This window comes from Bubalus bubalis, chromosome 13, assembly GCF_019923935.1.
Source record: "Bubalus bubalis isolate 160015118507 breed Murrah chromosome 13, NDDB_SH_1, whole genome shotgun sequence".
In the NCBI taxonomy this organism is placed as follows: domain Eukaryota; kingdom Metazoa; phylum Chordata; class Mammalia; order Artiodactyla; family Bovidae; genus Bubalus; species Bubalus bubalis.
In genome coordinates, this window is record NC_059169.1 from 87744238 (window position 1) to 87761289 (window position 17052).

General features: G+C 34.1%; 1 protein-coding gene across 6 annotated transcripts in view; it reads left to right on the plus strand.

Annotated features, from left to right (window-relative positions):
* Positions 1 to 17052, plus strand: part of TDRD3 (tudor domain containing 3) — a 216896-nt gene that overhangs the window by 169283 nt on the left and 30561 nt on the right. For all 6 annotated transcript variants that reach the window (XM_006059568.4, XM_044926882.2, XM_044926880.2 and 3 more), the window contains one exon: positions 357 to 482. In XM_006059568.4, the coding sequence (XP_006059630.1) occupies positions 357 to 482 (126 nt within the window). The remainder of the gene's footprint in view (positions 1 to 356; positions 483 to 17052) is intronic.

Below are 17052 nucleotides of genomic sequence, written 5' to 3' on the forward strand. Positions count from 1 at the left end.
CATTATTTTAAAAATTATTTTTTTTAATATTATATATTTCAAAGTTGCTAAGAGAATTTATATCTTAGCTAAGAGATTTATATCTTTAAAGTTTTCATCCTAATGAAAAAATATAACCGTGTGTGGTGATGGACACTAGACTTATTATGGTGGTCATTTCACAATATATACATATATCAGATTATTATGTTTTCCACTTAAAACTAATACAATGATATTGCAATAAAATTGATTTAAAAATGAGCTTTCAAAAAATACTAACATTGTAACATTTTGAGTATTTATATTTCCATCATGCATCACCTTATCTAGACAATGTTGATCATCCCATTTAAAACTCCTTTTTGTCTCCTCAGTTTTACCGAGCAGAAGTTGAAGCTCTTCATTCTTCAGGTATGACAGCAGTTGTTAAATTCATTGATTATGGAAACTATGAAGAGGTGCTACTAAGCAACATCAGGCCCATTCAGTCAGAGGCATGGGTATGTGATCCGAATTATGTACAAAGACATAAGCTGTTTTGAAGGAAATACATAGCTCTGAAAGATTAGTCATAGTAATACTAAATTTTCCAGTGGAAAAATGTTTTGTTTAAAACCGGCTACTCCTAAAGTAAGGTTTTAATTAATAATTACCTTAAACTACATTAAGAATGAGTGCATTGCAATTGCTTCTCTTATATAATGCTTTGTTATATTATGTTTGGCAATAAGTGCCCTTATTTATGTTTGCCAAAAATGTGTATGTGTTTTTATGAGTCTTTATGCATATTTTATTCTTTCCCAGTTAGTTACTATTTAAATTTGACCAAATTATGTTCGGCAATTGTCAAATTTAAATCTCTTTTGGATACATGTATAATCTTTATTATTTTAGTTAAATGTAAAATTAAGAAAAACACTTTAAATTATATATGAATTCATCTGCATTTACTACACATATATATGTACATGTGCAGATTAAATTTAAATATCTTTGTTGAATAATATTTAATTTTGTTGCCAAATGTTATGTCAAAACTGACAGTTTTGTTGATATAATTTAGACAATATTGACCTCCTGGAGTCCATTGTATACAAGATTTATGTAACTTTATTATATAGAGTCTCAACTACATTTAGGCAAAAACAAGAGGACAAAGCATATTAGAATTTGTTTTATAGAGTTTTTTTTTTACAAATTTCTTTCTCTAATTTGTGGGTTCAGTTCAGTTCAGTCACTCAGTCATGTCCAACTCTTTGAGACCCCATGAATCGCAGCACACTAGGCCTCCCTGTCCGTCACCAACTCCCAGAGTTCACTCAAACTCATATACATTGAGTTGGTGATGCCATCCAGCCATCTCATCCTCTGTCGTCCCCTTCTCCTGCCCCCAATCCCTCCCAGCATGAGAGTCTTTTCCACTGAGTCAACTCTTCGCATGAGGTGGCCAAAATATTGGAGTTTCAGCTTCAGCATTAGTCCTTCCAAAGAACTCCCAGGGCTGATCTCCTTTAGAATGGACTGGTTGGATCTCCTTGCAGTCCAAGGGATTCTCAAGAGTCTTCTCCAACACCACAGTTCAAAAGCATCAATTCTTTGGTGCTCAGCTTTCTTCACAGTCCAATTCTCACATCCATACACGATCACTGGAAAAACCATAGCCTTGACTAGATGGAACTTTGTTGGCAAAGTAATGTCTCTGCTTTTGAATATGCTATCTAGGTTGGTCATAACTTTCCTTCCAAGGAGTAAGCGTCTTTTAATTTCATGGCCGCAGTCACCATCTGCAGTGATTTTGGAGCCCCAAAAAATAAAGTCTGACACTGTTTCCACTGTTTCCCCATCTATTTCCCCATCTATTTCCCATGAAGTGATGGGACCAGATGCCATGATCTTAGTTTTCTGAATGTTGAGCTTTAAGCCAACTTTTTCACTCTCCTCTTTCACTTTCATCAAGAGGCTTTTTAGTTCCTCATCACTTTCTGCCATAAGGGTGGTGTCATCTGCATATCTGAGGTTATTGATATTTCTACTTATTACTAGAAACCTGATTTGTTGCTGTTTCCCTATAATATAAAGATATACTAGAAAATTGTATCATTTAGACTGTAGCCTTCATCATTGAAGCATATTTGTTTTCTTATGAACTTCTTTTGATTTAGTTTTGATCCTTCTAGATTTTCCTGTCATGACCTCAGGGTCATTGCCCACTTCACCCCCCTAAAAAAGAAGATAAATAAAGCTACAACAAAAATCTAGTAGCAGTAATCATATTGGGCCCATGGATATTTTTTCTTGACCTTTTTATTCTAAAAAATTGATCATTTTCCAGGTAGCTTATTGTTTCATATTTTACAATATAACATTCATATCTTATACTGTATAATTAAGTAAGAGATCCTTTCTCTCACTCTCATTCTCTAAAGTTTAGTTGCTTTTTCCCTAAAAGACTGAAATACCATTAATGTCTAATTTATATCTTTTCTTGGAGAAACTTGTTATAACTATATCTTTTGCCCTTTTGATTCCCACATTATGGCTATTTTTATTCTCTTTTTTTAAAGTCAATGCTCACATCTTAATGCAATTCTAATGGTAAAAGTATTTATTGAGTCTGTATTTCTAGAAGGTTTGCCCAGCTTTGTTATTCATCATGTTAGTCCCATGTTAGCCACTACAGAGTCAAAAGTTTTATATTTAGTTTTTTTTAGGAGATTTAATAAGAGATTAATTTTATTCTTTTCTCCCTAAAAAAATTTTAAGTTTCCTTACTTTGTTTCCTCTCTACTTCCTTTTTCTGTTCCGGAGTAGACATAGCTGTTGAGCACCTTTCTTATTCCTCATTGTAGCTCTTCTACTCAGAGGTGTTTGGTGCCAAGTGATCTTTTTCTTTCTAAGTCAGTGACATTTCCTTTTTCCCCTTTAATAGTCCTCATTGCTTTATTGATTTTAGGCCATTGTAAACTTGGCTGAGCAATAAATGTATCACATGTGATAGCCCATGTAGTGATTCTGAATCACAGCAGTATTTCATGTTCTCCATACCTCATCTAGGCTTTACTGTCCTATTTTTTTTTAACCTATTTACTTTTTCTGCAGTTAACTTAATCTTTCATGCTGTGCTAAGTCACTTCAGTCGTGTCGAAGTCTTTGCAACCCCATGGACTAATAGCCCGCCAGGCTCCTCTGTCCATGGAATTCTCCAGGCAAGAATACTGGAGTGAGTTGGCATGCCCTCCTCCAGGGGTTCTTCCCAATAAGATCCATTAAATATTTTGCAGGAAGAGGCAGGATAGTATTATTAAAATATTTTGGCAATTCTGGTATTTCTTTTTTCCTAATTACAAATAATCAAGTGATTTGTTGATGTTTTATGCTTTTGCATAAATTAATATAACAAATATTTTTGGATCATGAACAGTATTATTGAGAATAAGATCATCCTTTCTTCCTCTTCTATGTGAATAATTGACTTAGTTGTAGATGCAGCTCCTTTGTGAATAGAAACCACACCTTAACATATTTTCAGTCATCTCCATTAAAAAAAAAAAAAAGTATGTGTCCATATACATAAAAAGCCTCTGAAGAAAAACAGTCAGTGTGACTGTCAGTACATTTAACACAGAGTTAGTGTATCGATGTGTTATCCTCTGAGAGGACTAATATTGGGGTCTGTGAGCACTTTTCTTTTTGTAACTTTGGAATTATAACAAGTTCTAAGTTAATCAAAGTAAAACGTTCACTATACCAATAAGAAGGTAACTAATTGATGTCATTCTAGAAACCTTAAGTGGCTACAAAGGTAAAGTGAGGCTGATAGAAGCCTTAGCAGAGTTATTTACTCACGCTGTGGATTGTGTAGTTTTTAATTTTTTTAACTCTTGCGCTACATATGTACATTACTGTTTTTAATTGTGAAGTGATTTCTTATGTTTTAATGTTTATGTTTGTTATTGCCGTAAGATTTTGGAAAATCTCTTGTGTTCCTAAATATAGCAATGAGCATTCATTGAGATTTTTTTAATAGTTTGCAGGAAAAATAATACAACCAAGAAGCCTGCATATACACCAAAAATCTTTATAGAAATCAGTTGTCTGTATTGTCTTAAAGGTATAAGGATGAATTATTAAATAAAAACATGAAATATTAAGAGACTCAGTGACTAAGTTAATAGTCTCTTATGTGGAAAATTAAGACAAAAATCAAATTAATAGTTTAAGTGTTAATTTTTTTCTTCATGAAGTTTAAGAGCTATTTGCCTTAAATCTGTCTGTAGACAAATTTCTATTTTCCCCGTCTATTTGTATATTTTCAGAGCATACACAGTGATGATGTATTAGGTGATGAAAGTATACATTCTGATTATGATTAAATACTTTATTTCCTCCAAACTGATCTACTGAACTTTTTGTTCTGACATCCTTGATTTTTTTCTTCTAGCTCAATTAAACTATCAACATAATGTGAGATTCACAGCTCATTCTTAACTGGATAAATCCTATAATTTTTAATTTAATGTTCTTTGTATGTTGCAGGATTTTCCTTATTTTACCAAAGTAAATGAATCATTATGCAATCTCATATTATTTGTAAAACTGTATAGGGAGAAAACCATAATGCTGTTTTATTTTCTTGATCACTGTATGCGAAACATTAGGGGCAAAGGAAACTTATTTATGTTTCATGCAGCCATTTCCAAATTTACTCCTTTTAACTCTAAAACTAATATCAGGAAAACAGTAAAAAGATGCCTTAGGCAACTTGGAATTACTCTTTAAAATACCCTGGTGCTGCTGCTCAGACAAATCTTTTGTGTTTTTGGAGTGTTGTTCTGAGTTACTTATCTAAATATGGAAAGATAGTAGTGTCAAGTCCTGATTTTCCCAGAATATTTATGACTTGTATGCCACTGAGACTTTTATATCCTAAGAAATATTTTAGAACATGCTGATTTCTAAACTTTTTGAAGTTTCATAGTGTTTTACTATGAGGAAATGATCTTTGTTCAGCTGTTCTTCCAACTAGAAAATTTATTGTATAGATTAGTTTTATTCAATAAATACTTACTGCATATCTGTTTAGGTGCTAGGTATTGTTCTGGGTGAGGGGTATATGTTAGTACTCAGAACACACAGAAGTCCGGTGTACTACACAAATTTAGTGAAAGTTATATTTCCAATTGTGTGAAACAAACTTAAATATCTTGTGGGAGTCTTCATTTACTTCTTGAAGCTTTAAAAGAAGATGTAAGTGGGAAAAATCTTGTTTATTGATGTTTTAATTTTAATAATGTGTAAGGTCTATATTTTATTTCTCCTTATTTGAAGATAAATTATGGAATTAGAAAGTGTGATTTAATGAATTTTATGTGTTTAAAATTTCTTATTGATTTTATCCATTTAAAAAGTAAATTTCCTTTTAGGTAGGTTTGGATTTCTTTTTAAAATAATTATATATTTTTTTAAATTTTAGCATACTTTACAAAAAGAACTATTAATCTCAACTTTTACTTTTTTTTTTTTTTTACTTTAATATTTTACTTGGTGACAAATTTAAAAGATATACATATAAATTCTATGGCTAGCAATTACTTAGCATGTTATTGTCACAAGGTTTTAGTTCTAGCATTTGCTTTTTTTTTTTTTTTAACATTTTTTTTTATTTTATTTTATTTTTAGACTTTACATAACTGTATTAGTTTTGCCAAATATCAAAATGAATCCGCCACAGGTATACATGTGTTCCCCATCCTGAACCCTCCTCCCTCCTCCCTCCCCATTCCATCCCTCTGGGTCGTCCCAGTGCACCAGCCCCAAGCATTCAGTATCATGCATCGAACCTGGACTGGCACTCGTTTCATACATGATATTTTACATGTTTCAATGCCATTCTCCCAAATCTTCCCACCCTCTCCCTCTCTCACAGAGCCCATAAGACTGTTCTATACATCACTGTCTCTTTTGCTGTCTCGTACACTATGGAGAACAGTGTGGAGATTCCTTAAAAAACTGGAAATAGACCTGCCTTATGATCCAGCAATCCCACTGCTGGGCATACACACTGAGGAAACCAGAAGGGAAAGAGACACGAGTACCCCAATGTTCATCGCAGCACTGTTTATAATAGCCAGGACATGGAAGCAACCTAGATGTCCATCAGCAGATGAATGGATAAGAAAGCTGTGGTACATATACACAATGGAGTATTATTCAGCCATTAAAAAGAATACATTTGAATCAGTTCTAATGAGGTGGATGAAACTGGAGCCTATTATACAGAGTGAAGTAAGCCAGAAAGAAAAACATCAACTTTTACTTTTGAAGTAACTTTGTGCAAAGTTTATATTATAATGTCACCCTGGGAAGCAAATTTGAATATTACCTTTCCAAATTCAAATAATGTTCATAAAAAGCCATCAAGTATTCTACCACTAATAGAAATATTAAAGAGAAACATATAACCCCCCCATCCCTAACCTATTTAATGAGGAAGGAGATAGAGAATTGTGATATGCAAATTAATGAATTAAAAATGAATCTTAAATGTATTATAACAAGGTCATGTTAGAAATTTTAAAGATACAGGGATAAAGTTAGGCTATATCTCATGTGTATTTGATATCAAAAGATCATAATAAATATTAAAAAGGGGATAATTGTTATAGAAACCATTAACTTCAAAGAGAAATTAGAATTATGTAACAGTGAGATTCTGCCAGTTAGTATCCAGTAAAAAGTACAGGCAGATATTTCATCATAGTCCAGAAGGTTTTTCATTTCTGCTAATAAATTCTTAAATAAATTAATGGGTATAATTTACCATACTTAAATTTCTGCATAATTTGAGTAAAGTCAGTGAAATACTGTAATACATTCTCTTCACTATACATATTTTTGGGATACTTCCCTTTCAAAAATTTCCATGTAAGCAATGCTCTTTCTCCTTTGCAATATAAACAGAGAGTATATTTAAAAAAAAAAAAGTTTAGCTGTCTTAGCTGCTTTTAAGAACATTATCACCTATAATTTTCAAATTATAGGTGATAGAACTTGGGCGTTTCCATGCAATGTCTTTTAGCTCACTTTTAATAAAATTTGGTTGTATTAGATATGCTTTATTTATTTCTTAATCTGACATTCAGCTTTTCACAGTTCCCACAGGAGATTGTGGATCATACAAAAGGACTTAAAAGCTTCTGCATAGAGGGAGAGATGATTCATTCATAAATGCATGCCATATACATTGATATGTCAATATATACATTGATATTATCATATACATGATATATCAACTTAGATACAGATTGATGTCTATGTCCTGAATCCCAAATTCAGTTTGTGAATTTAAGATTATTATGAAACGTAAGAGATTATTATGAATATCTTCAGAATCTAGTTTTGACTGGGCTACATTATTGAAGAGATACTTTATTTCACCACTTTAATTACTGCTCAGAAAATAGTATGCTATTTGAAGAACAAGTACTAAAGTACCACTGGAATTTTGCTATCTGATAATTTAATTTAATATAATCTATTCAAAAGATTAAAGATGCTATATAAAAGCATCTTTAAAAAGTTTCTGGGTAATCTGAGTTTTCCTTTATTAAGCAATGAAAGTACATCATGGAATTATTTCATGTTCCTTTTTACTGAAGGTAAAAATAACAAAGTAAAATAACATGGTAGGGGGTTGTCTAAGATGTGCTTTTTTGTTTCTAACCTTAATTATAATCCATAAAACACTTTAAACCTTATATTATTTAAATATTAAGAATCAAGTTAGCATAATTGAAAAATCTACAGCAATTTTTTGTATACATGAATAGTACCAGACGATACGTTGATCTTTTATCTTCTAAGTCTCCCCTTTATTAATAGCAACTTAAAGTATGGAAGTATGGCACTGGTCAATGGAGAAGTAAATTTAAGATGCTTTAGATTTATGCTGAATTGTAATTTTGATTTTTCTTCAAAGTAATCTTAAGGAGGCATCATGGAAGTGATCTACAGCCTAAGGGGGCTAGGATTGTCAGATGACTTATCTTTTCCTTTGACATTTTTGATTCGGTTGGCCCAAGATTTGTTCTCTTTCAAGCGTAAATGTTAATTGTTTCATTTACTTTATTTATCAGGACTTTTAAACTGTAATTTCAAACTACACTCAATTTTACCATTCCTTAACGTATATATGAAGATTTACTAATACACTGATAATAAAATAGTAAAATAAATGAATTTGAGGAATATTTTTGTTTTGTTTTATTTCTTATTCCCAAACATGTTATTTTTATGCTGGGTATGTGCCTTGACTTGGCACTAATGTCAGTATATTTTAAAGATTTTTATAATTCTGAAGAGGCATTGTTATTGAATTAAAAAAAAAAAAAAACTGCACACAGTTCTGTTTTTGATTCTTCCATCTGTACCTAAAAGGCACAAAAATATGTTGCTCATTGAAATACAGAATTTATTCCCTTTCAAATGGAGCTCCTGCAGTGTATCTTTTCAGTTCTAAAATCAATGATCCTTGATTGGTGATGGGCTAAAAGGGGGCTTAGGATACATGTTTGATTGCACACCATAATGAGTCGTCAGTTGTCCATTTTCTTTTTTTAACCTTACATAGTTGTTTGTGTTCTCTTATACTCTTGCTTTTTTTCACTTCATTTATTAGTTATCTCTATGTGTTTTCATTCTATTTCTTAAAACATCATTGTATTTTTTACTTTGTTTTTTAAACTTTATTTTCTTTTTACCTTTAGTGGGTGGTATCTCTTGATGTAGTTGGTCACCCTTCCTACTGATCCTAATTTCCTGAACTTTACTGGACCTATAATATTTATTCTAGAATCATGTGCAGTAGGCTTCACTATCTCACTTCTAGGAAAGGAGTGGAGTTGATCTGCCATGTGAGAAGCTCTCTGTTATAGCTTCCAGTTCCGTTAAATTTGGAAACTACTGGCAAGAGTTTTATATGTTGGCTTGAAATAACTCCCTTAGTAGTGGCCTATCATTGGCTAAGAGCTCCATTCAGAAGGGACAGGAAGTACTGCAATAGTGAGAATTTGCCTTAAAAAAAATGTAGTTTGTTAGGACTAAACATAATGATAATGTTCTAGTTGAGCAGCTCAGATAATCATAAGGATTAAAAAGTTATTGTATTTTTGTACATACATCTTCATGCCTAGTCCATCTAGCTCAGGGTTAGTTCTGCTTCCTAGTTAAATAAATTTGGAAAATGCTTGGTCAAAAAATTAAGTACATTTTAAATTATAGAATGTCTTTGAGCCAGTAGCAGGTTAATATGTATTTTAAATTTCCAAGAGAGAGACATATGTAGGGTCTGTTGATTTACAAACTTATTTGGTCATGGAGCCTTCCTCTTTTTTTCCTATATAAAATCTGTTATATAAAGTCTACAAGACGTACTTTGAAAAACATCCTAGCTCTTCTTTCTAGTTTTCAGATTTTCCATATAAAATAGATTGAAGACTTATCTTAAGAAACATTGTTTTGGATTTTCCAGACTTCTTAATAACATAATAGTATATGTTTATATTACAGATAGAATAAAAGGCAATTTCTCTTTAACCTTACTATGAATAGAGAACAAAATATATCTCTGAAATTTTATGTCCCTTCTAAGCACATATGCTTTTAGTAGTAGTGTTTTATTACATAATGATAAAACTGAGATCCTTTTTTTTTTTACATGTCATTATACACAAGTCACTGGTCTTTTAATTTTATTTTAGCTTAATTCTAATTCTAGAAACTTTCATGTGCTAAGTTAAAGACTTTCTAAAGTTATCATTTATGAAGACTCACATTGTAGCTTTTATAATATTGCTGGGTTTTCTTTTTCTATAATTTTTGCCTAATAACCCGCATGATATTTGTATGTCCCAGCGGTAAGGCATTTTCATCATTTGTTTGTTTGTTATTCTCCAATAAGCTAAAGCAAAATCTGAAATACCTGTTTTTGTTAAGCTGACAATTGGCTACTGAATCAAAAGAAAGTATCAAAGCGAGTTAATTCCACTGAGCATGTAGACATTAAGTGGCAAAGAAGACTCCTAAAAGATGAAAAATTCTGTTTTTTTTCAACATTTGTATTGCTCCTTTACTAATAGGCTTAAAACAACTTGGAGAAGGGTATTCTCATGTATTTTTTTCTTATAAAGTGATCAGGTAATATAAATCTTATTAAAAAATTCCTGAATTTGATCATCAGTACTCAAATGAATTACAGATCAAGAACTTGTGAGTATTAGTTCAGAAAGTCTCTAAAAGCTTTGGCCACAAATAAAGATATCCCTGATCTTTCTATATGCCCTTATTAGTATTAATGCTTACTAAGAACTTGGCCTTACTGATAGGTGTTCTCATAAACAGAAAACCTATTAGAGACTGAGATGTCGTGGAGCTAATTACAAAATGGTAGAAATGATAAAACATTGGTCACATACCCAGTCCATTTAAATCATATGCTTGTATTCTTAGGAAATAATTGAAATAAAGAAAAAAATTTCACTGACTGTGTTTTAAGCTTAAATGTAAACAGTCCAGATGAGAAGTTAAAATATATAATTCCCTAAGAAAAATTAAAGAGAAATATAAGAAACTTGAGGCTGAGAACTCTAAATGTTGTTATTGAAGATTTCTTATAAAAGGCTACAATAAAATCATTTTAGATATAATTTAGAAATGAATGTAAGATTTATATTTCAAGAAGATATGCACATTTTCCCATTGATTCATTGAAAACACATAAAATTGGCTATGAAAAGGCTGAATATTGTATTAATTCTAATGAGTAGAATTGATTTAATGAAAGTAATGACTGAGGGAAGATATTGAAGGTAGGAAAAAAAGTGACCACAGAGAAGGTAAAATGTAGATTTGATATCTTGGTTCTCAAACATTTTTCAAAATAGTTTTCATAATAGTTTCAAAGGTTTGACTGAAACTGCTAAACAAAAAAATTTTGAACAAGACAACTTTAAATAACCTCAATTATAAAAATAAGTTTTGCTTTCTGAAATGAGAATTGCTATGCTTTGAAGTTCTAATAAATTTCACATAAATGGCAAACTTCACCCAAAAATACTTCTGACATTGTTTACTGCCGATTGCCATTCTTGGACCCAAGGTTGAGAAACATTTTCAGATTCTGTGTGGTTTATCCTGAAAGAATTTGATGCGAAGGGGTCCCTGAGAGAGTCATATGTCGGCTCAGCATGGCCTTTGAAAGAAGGGGAGAGGGCAGGGCTGGTCTCGGGCAGATCACTCCCACTTCCCTTTTTGCCCTGCTCCAGCTCCAGGGGAGCTGGAGATGCACAGAAGTCAGAAGACCTGGGTCACGCCCCGGCTCTGCCTCTTACTTCCTGTGACTGACTTTGGGTAAGTTGTTTCCTGTCTCTGGGTCTCAGTTTTAGTGCAGTTATAGTGAGGATTAGGTAATATGATCACTGAATGTGTGCTTTGTAAACTCCATAGGTCTATAGAAACTGAAAATTTTATTATCATAACCTGGCCTCCTTCTTCCCAGTTCTTCTGTAGTCTAGTATCCTTGCCTCTGCATTTTTAAAGCAGCCAAAAATGACAGCTCCTTTTGCTTTTCCCTTTGTCCTCTCCATATTGGAACTCTCATTCCTATCCTCTGCATTCTTCAAAGTATTCGAAGACTATAAAACCAGACTGGTTAAATTAATTTTCACTGTAGAGTGTGGGTTATGTTACCCCTTTTCACCCTTCCCACTCTCACCTTTCTTCTTTAATCTCAGAATTATGTGCTTAGAAATGTCAAAGAAAAAAAAAAAAAAAAAGAAAGAAATGTCAAAGAATCTCCATTGTGTGGCAGTTTGGAGACAGTGTTGGCAGAAGGAAGTCCCTTAAATTATATTACCCGGATCATTTCTCTGTTAGTAAGGTTGACTGAGTACATGAGAGTATGATTGTGCCTCTTGTCCTCTTTTTCTCTATGGGAAAGGAGATGGAAATAGTTCAAAGATCTTCAGAAACGTCACTGAATGCCTAGATCCTAACTTGAAGAGTAATCATAGGGAAAATACAAGGAATTTAGTGGCCATTTCTTTGGTCAGCTCTTTGAGTTCACATCGACTTTGATTTTCAGTAAACTCTAGCCTCCCTCAGCCAAACTAAATTTATAACACCTGTTATCTTTACTGGGTGCTCAGTTGATAGAGGCTGCATGGAGCTAAGAGGAAGGAGAATTTGCCTTTTGTGTGACATCTGATTTCAGATCAAGAGATCTTTAAGAAGGCATGAGAGCTTCTAATCTGATCCAACCTGCCCCATAATCTAATAATGCTTGATTTGGCTATGTGTCAATAATAGTAATAATAGCCCCTTATGTGAACTGCTTGCCGTTAATACCGAATTACCATGGAGCACAATAACCATTACTCCTACTGTGATTAGATAAAGTGTCTTAAAAATTGTATTTATTTTATTTTTATAGCCTTGAACCATTGACTTATGCTTAACATGGTTTCTTGCTGAAGTAGCAGTGTCATCTTTCATAACTAAAAATTAAAAATATTGAATTCTGGTATGAATTCAAATTCAAATTGAAACAGTTAAGTACAGTGTTAAATGTGTGAATTAATGGGGAAAAATTTAAATGATAGTGTTCATGCTGGCAAAGATGAAGTGACGTGAGTACTCTTACACATTGCTGATGGCAGTGTAAATTGATGTAATCTTTCTAATTTTTTCCAGTCTTAAAAGTGTTTATGCTCTTTAATAGTCTCACAGTTGTTAATCTCTGCTAGGAAAAGAGAAAAGGAATAAGTGCATTTCTGAGAGATGATCATTGCAGCAATATGATAATAGGAGAAACTAGAATCTTCCTAAAGGACTGGAAAATACACTCAAAGTAGTGATAGTGTATGTAGTAGAATTATGTACAGACTCTGGATATGTGTATATACTTATTTTTCAGTTTTATAACCTTTCCATAATTTTGTAGTACATTTTTTTTTATTTGAAAAAGTAACAGCAAGCAAAATAAAATAAAGAAAGTTGATCATGAGTAGGGAATTTTAGTCTAAAATCGTTAAAATTTGCAAAAAGGATCTGAAAATAGTGGGAGTTTAAAAGAGTAGGATAAATAAAAACATAAATTCTTTCTAATTTTGCCTTCATTGAGGTTAAACAGCAACATGATTATGGTTTTCCATGATAAATTACCATGATCTTTGAGCTTGTTTCTGTCTATAATTAATACATGAAATACTCCTACAACTAAACTAATGCAAATTACCACCTTCATTCAGTTTGTCCTTAAGCCTACGTCCCAATTCATTTCAAAATTCTCTCTTGATAATAACACTATTCCCAGAACACTTAAACACCTTCAGAATTCTGTCTCTCCCACGTGCTTTCAAATGCTTAGAAAAATACATTTCTTCTATGAAATGTTTATTTAATCAATACTGGCATACCTTTTATTGTACTTCACTTTATTATGCTTTGCAGATACTACATTTTTTTTCCCCCACAAATTGAAGGTTTGTGACAACCCTGTTCAAGCAAGTCTGTTGTTGTTCTATTGGCAAGTTGTGTCTGACTCTTTGTAACCCCAGAGACTTCAGCATGCCAGGCTTTCCTGTCCCTCACTATCTCCTGGAGTTTGTCCAAGTTCATGTCCAATAAATCAGTGATGCCATCCAACCATCTTATCCTCTGTCTCCCACTTCTCCTTCTGCCTTCATTCTTTCCCAGCATCGCATCAGGGTCTTTTCCAGTGAGTCAGCTGTTCCTATCAGGTGGCTGAAGTATTGGAGCTTCAGCTTCAGCATCAGTCCTTCCAAAGAGGATTCAGGGTTGATTTCCTTTTAAGATTGACTGGTTTGATCACCTTTTCCTCAGGACTCTGAAGAGTATTCTCCAACACCACAGTTAGAAAGTGTCAATTCTTCGGCACTCTGCCTTCTCTATTATCCAGCTCTCACATCCATACATGGCTACTGGAAAGGCCATAGCCTTGACTATATGGACCTTTGTTGGCAAAGTGATGTCTTGCTTTTTAACATTGTCTAGGTTTGTCATAGCTTTCTTGCCAAGAAGCAGTCGTCTTCTAATTTCATGGCTGCAGGCACCATCCACAGTGATTTTAGAACCTTGGAAGAGGAAATCTGTCACTACTTCTACCTTTTCCCCTTCTGTTTGCCAGGAAGTGACGGGACCAGATGCCGTGATCTTAGTTTTTTTTAATACTGAAGTTTTAAGCCAGCTTTTTCACTCTCCTCCTTCACCATCATCAAGAGATTCTTTAGTTCCTCTTCACTTTCTGCCACTAGAGTGGTATCATCTGCAACCTCAGATATGCGGATGATGCAATATTTCTCCCAGTAATCTTGGTTCCAAGTTGTAACTTATCCAGCCCAGCATTTCCCATGATGTGCTTGGCATATAAGTTAAATAAACAGGGTGACAATAAATAGCCTTGTTGTACTCCTTTCTCAATCCTGAACCTGTCGTTCCATACAGGGTTCTATCTCTTGCTTCTTGATCTGCATACAGGTTTCTCAGGAGACAGGTAAGATGGTCTGGTATTCCCATCTATCCAAGAGTTTTCCACAGTTTGCTATAATCCACACAGTCAAAGGCTTTAGCGTAGTCAATGAAACAGAGGTAGATGTTTTTCTTTGATTCCCTTGCTTTCTCTATGATCCAGCAAATGTTGGCAATTTGGTCTCTGATTCCTCTGCCTTTCCTCAACGTAATGCTAAAGCCTAGCTTGAAGGATTTTGAGCATAACCTTACTGGTATGGGAGATGAGTGCAATTGTGTGGTGGTTTGAACATTCTTTAGTACTGCCCTTCTTGGGAATTGGGATGAAGATTGACCTTTTCCAGTCCTGAGGCTATTGCTGACTTTTCCAATTTGCTGACATACTGAGTGCAACACTTTAATAGAATCATCTTTAGGATCTTAAATGACTGCTGGAATTCCATTACCTCCACTAGCTTCATAGGCAGCAGAGCCCTCTAAGGCCCACTTGACTTCACACTCCAGAATGTCTGGCTTTAAGTGAGTGATCACACCATTGTGGTTATCCAGGTCATTAAAATCTTTCTTGTACAATTCTTCTATGTATTCTTTCTATCTCTTCTTGATCTCTTTTGCTTCTATTAGGTCTTTATGGTTTCTGTCCTTTGTATTGCCCATCTTTGGATGAACTGTTCCTTTGATAATTCTAATTTTCTTGATGAGATCTCTAGTCTTACCCTTTCTCATTTTCCCCCCTCTATTTCTTTTTGTCGTTCATTGAAGAAGGCCTTCTTGTCTCTCCTTGCTGTTCTCTGGAACTCTTCATTTAGTTGGGTGTACCTTTCCTTTTCTCCCTTGCTTTTCACTTCTTCTTTCCTCTGCTATTTGTAAAGCCTCCTCAGACAACCACTTTCCCTTCTTACATTTATTTTTCTTTGGGATGATTTTATTCTATTCCCTGTGTAATATTATGGACCTCTGTCCATAGTTCTTCAGGCACTCTTGTTTACTACATCTAATCCCTTGGATATATTCATCACCTCCACTGTATATTCATAGTAGATTTGATTTAAGTCAAACCTGACTGGCCTAGTGGTTTTTGCCGCTTTCTTTGTTCTAACCCTGAATTCAGCTGTGAGGAGCTGATGATCTGAGCCACAGTCAGCTCCAAATCTTGTTTTTGCTGACTGTACACAGCTTCTCCATCTTCAGCTATAAAGAATGTAATCAGTCTGATTTCACTTTGACCATTTGGTGATGTTCATCTGTAAAGTTGTCTCTTGAGTTGTTGAAGAAGGTGTTTGCTATGACCAGTGCAGTCTCTTGGCAGAATTCTGTTAGCCTTTGCCCTGCTTCATTTTGTACTCCAAGGTCAAACTTGCCTGTTACTCCAGATATCTCTTGACTTCCAACTTTTGCATTCCAGTCCCCTGTGATGAAAAGGACATCTTTTTTTTTGGTATTAGCTCTAGAAGGTCTTACAGGTGTTCATAGGACTGATCAGCTTCAGCTTCTTCGGCATCAGTGGCTGGGGCATAAACTTGAATTACTGTGACGTTGAATGGTTTGCCTTGGAAATGAACCAAAATCATTCTGTCATTTTGAAGATTGCACCAAGTACTGCATTTCAGACTCTTGTTGACTATGATGGCTACTCCATTTCTTCTAAGGGATTCTTACCCACAGTGGTAGATATAATGGTCATCTGAGTTAAATTCACCCATTCCAGTCCATTCATTGATTCCTCAGATGTTCACCCTTGCTGTCTCCTGCTTGACCACATCTGATTTATCTTGATTCATGGACCTAATATTTCAGGTTTGTATGCAATACTGTTCTTTACAGCATCAGATTTTACTTTCATCAGCAGACACATCCATAACTGAGCGTCGTTTCTGCTTTGGCCTGGCCGCTTCGTTCTTTTTGAAGCTGTTAGTAGTTGTCCTCCACTCTTCCCCAGTAGCACATTGGACACCTTCTGACTTGGGGGCTCATCTTCCAGTGTCACATCTTTTGCCTTTTTATACAGTTCATGGGGTTCTCATGGCTAATACCTGGAGTGGTTTGCCATTCCCTCCTCCAGTGGACCATCTTTTGTCTGAACAGTGCACTATCCCGTGTGTCTTGCGTGTCCCTGCATGGCATAGCTCATAGCTTCGTTGAGTTATGCAAACCCTCATGCCTTGACAAAACGGTGGCCCGTGAAGGGGTGAGCAAGTCTCCTGGCGCCACTTTCCCACCAGCACTGCTCAGTTTGTGGCTCTGTGTCACATTTTGATAATTCTCAAAATAATTCAAACTTTACTAATACTATTATATTTGTTGTGGTGATCTTTGATGTTGCTATTGCAAAAAGATTTCAGCTCACTGAAGGCTCAAATGATAGCATATTTTAGCAACAAAGTAAGGTATGTGCTTTGGTTTTTTTAGACATAATGCTATTGCATGTTTAAAGACATATTACAATATATGTATAAATATAAGTTTTAATTGCACTGGGAAAGCAAAAGTTATGTGATCCTTTATTGTGATATTTGCTTTATTGCA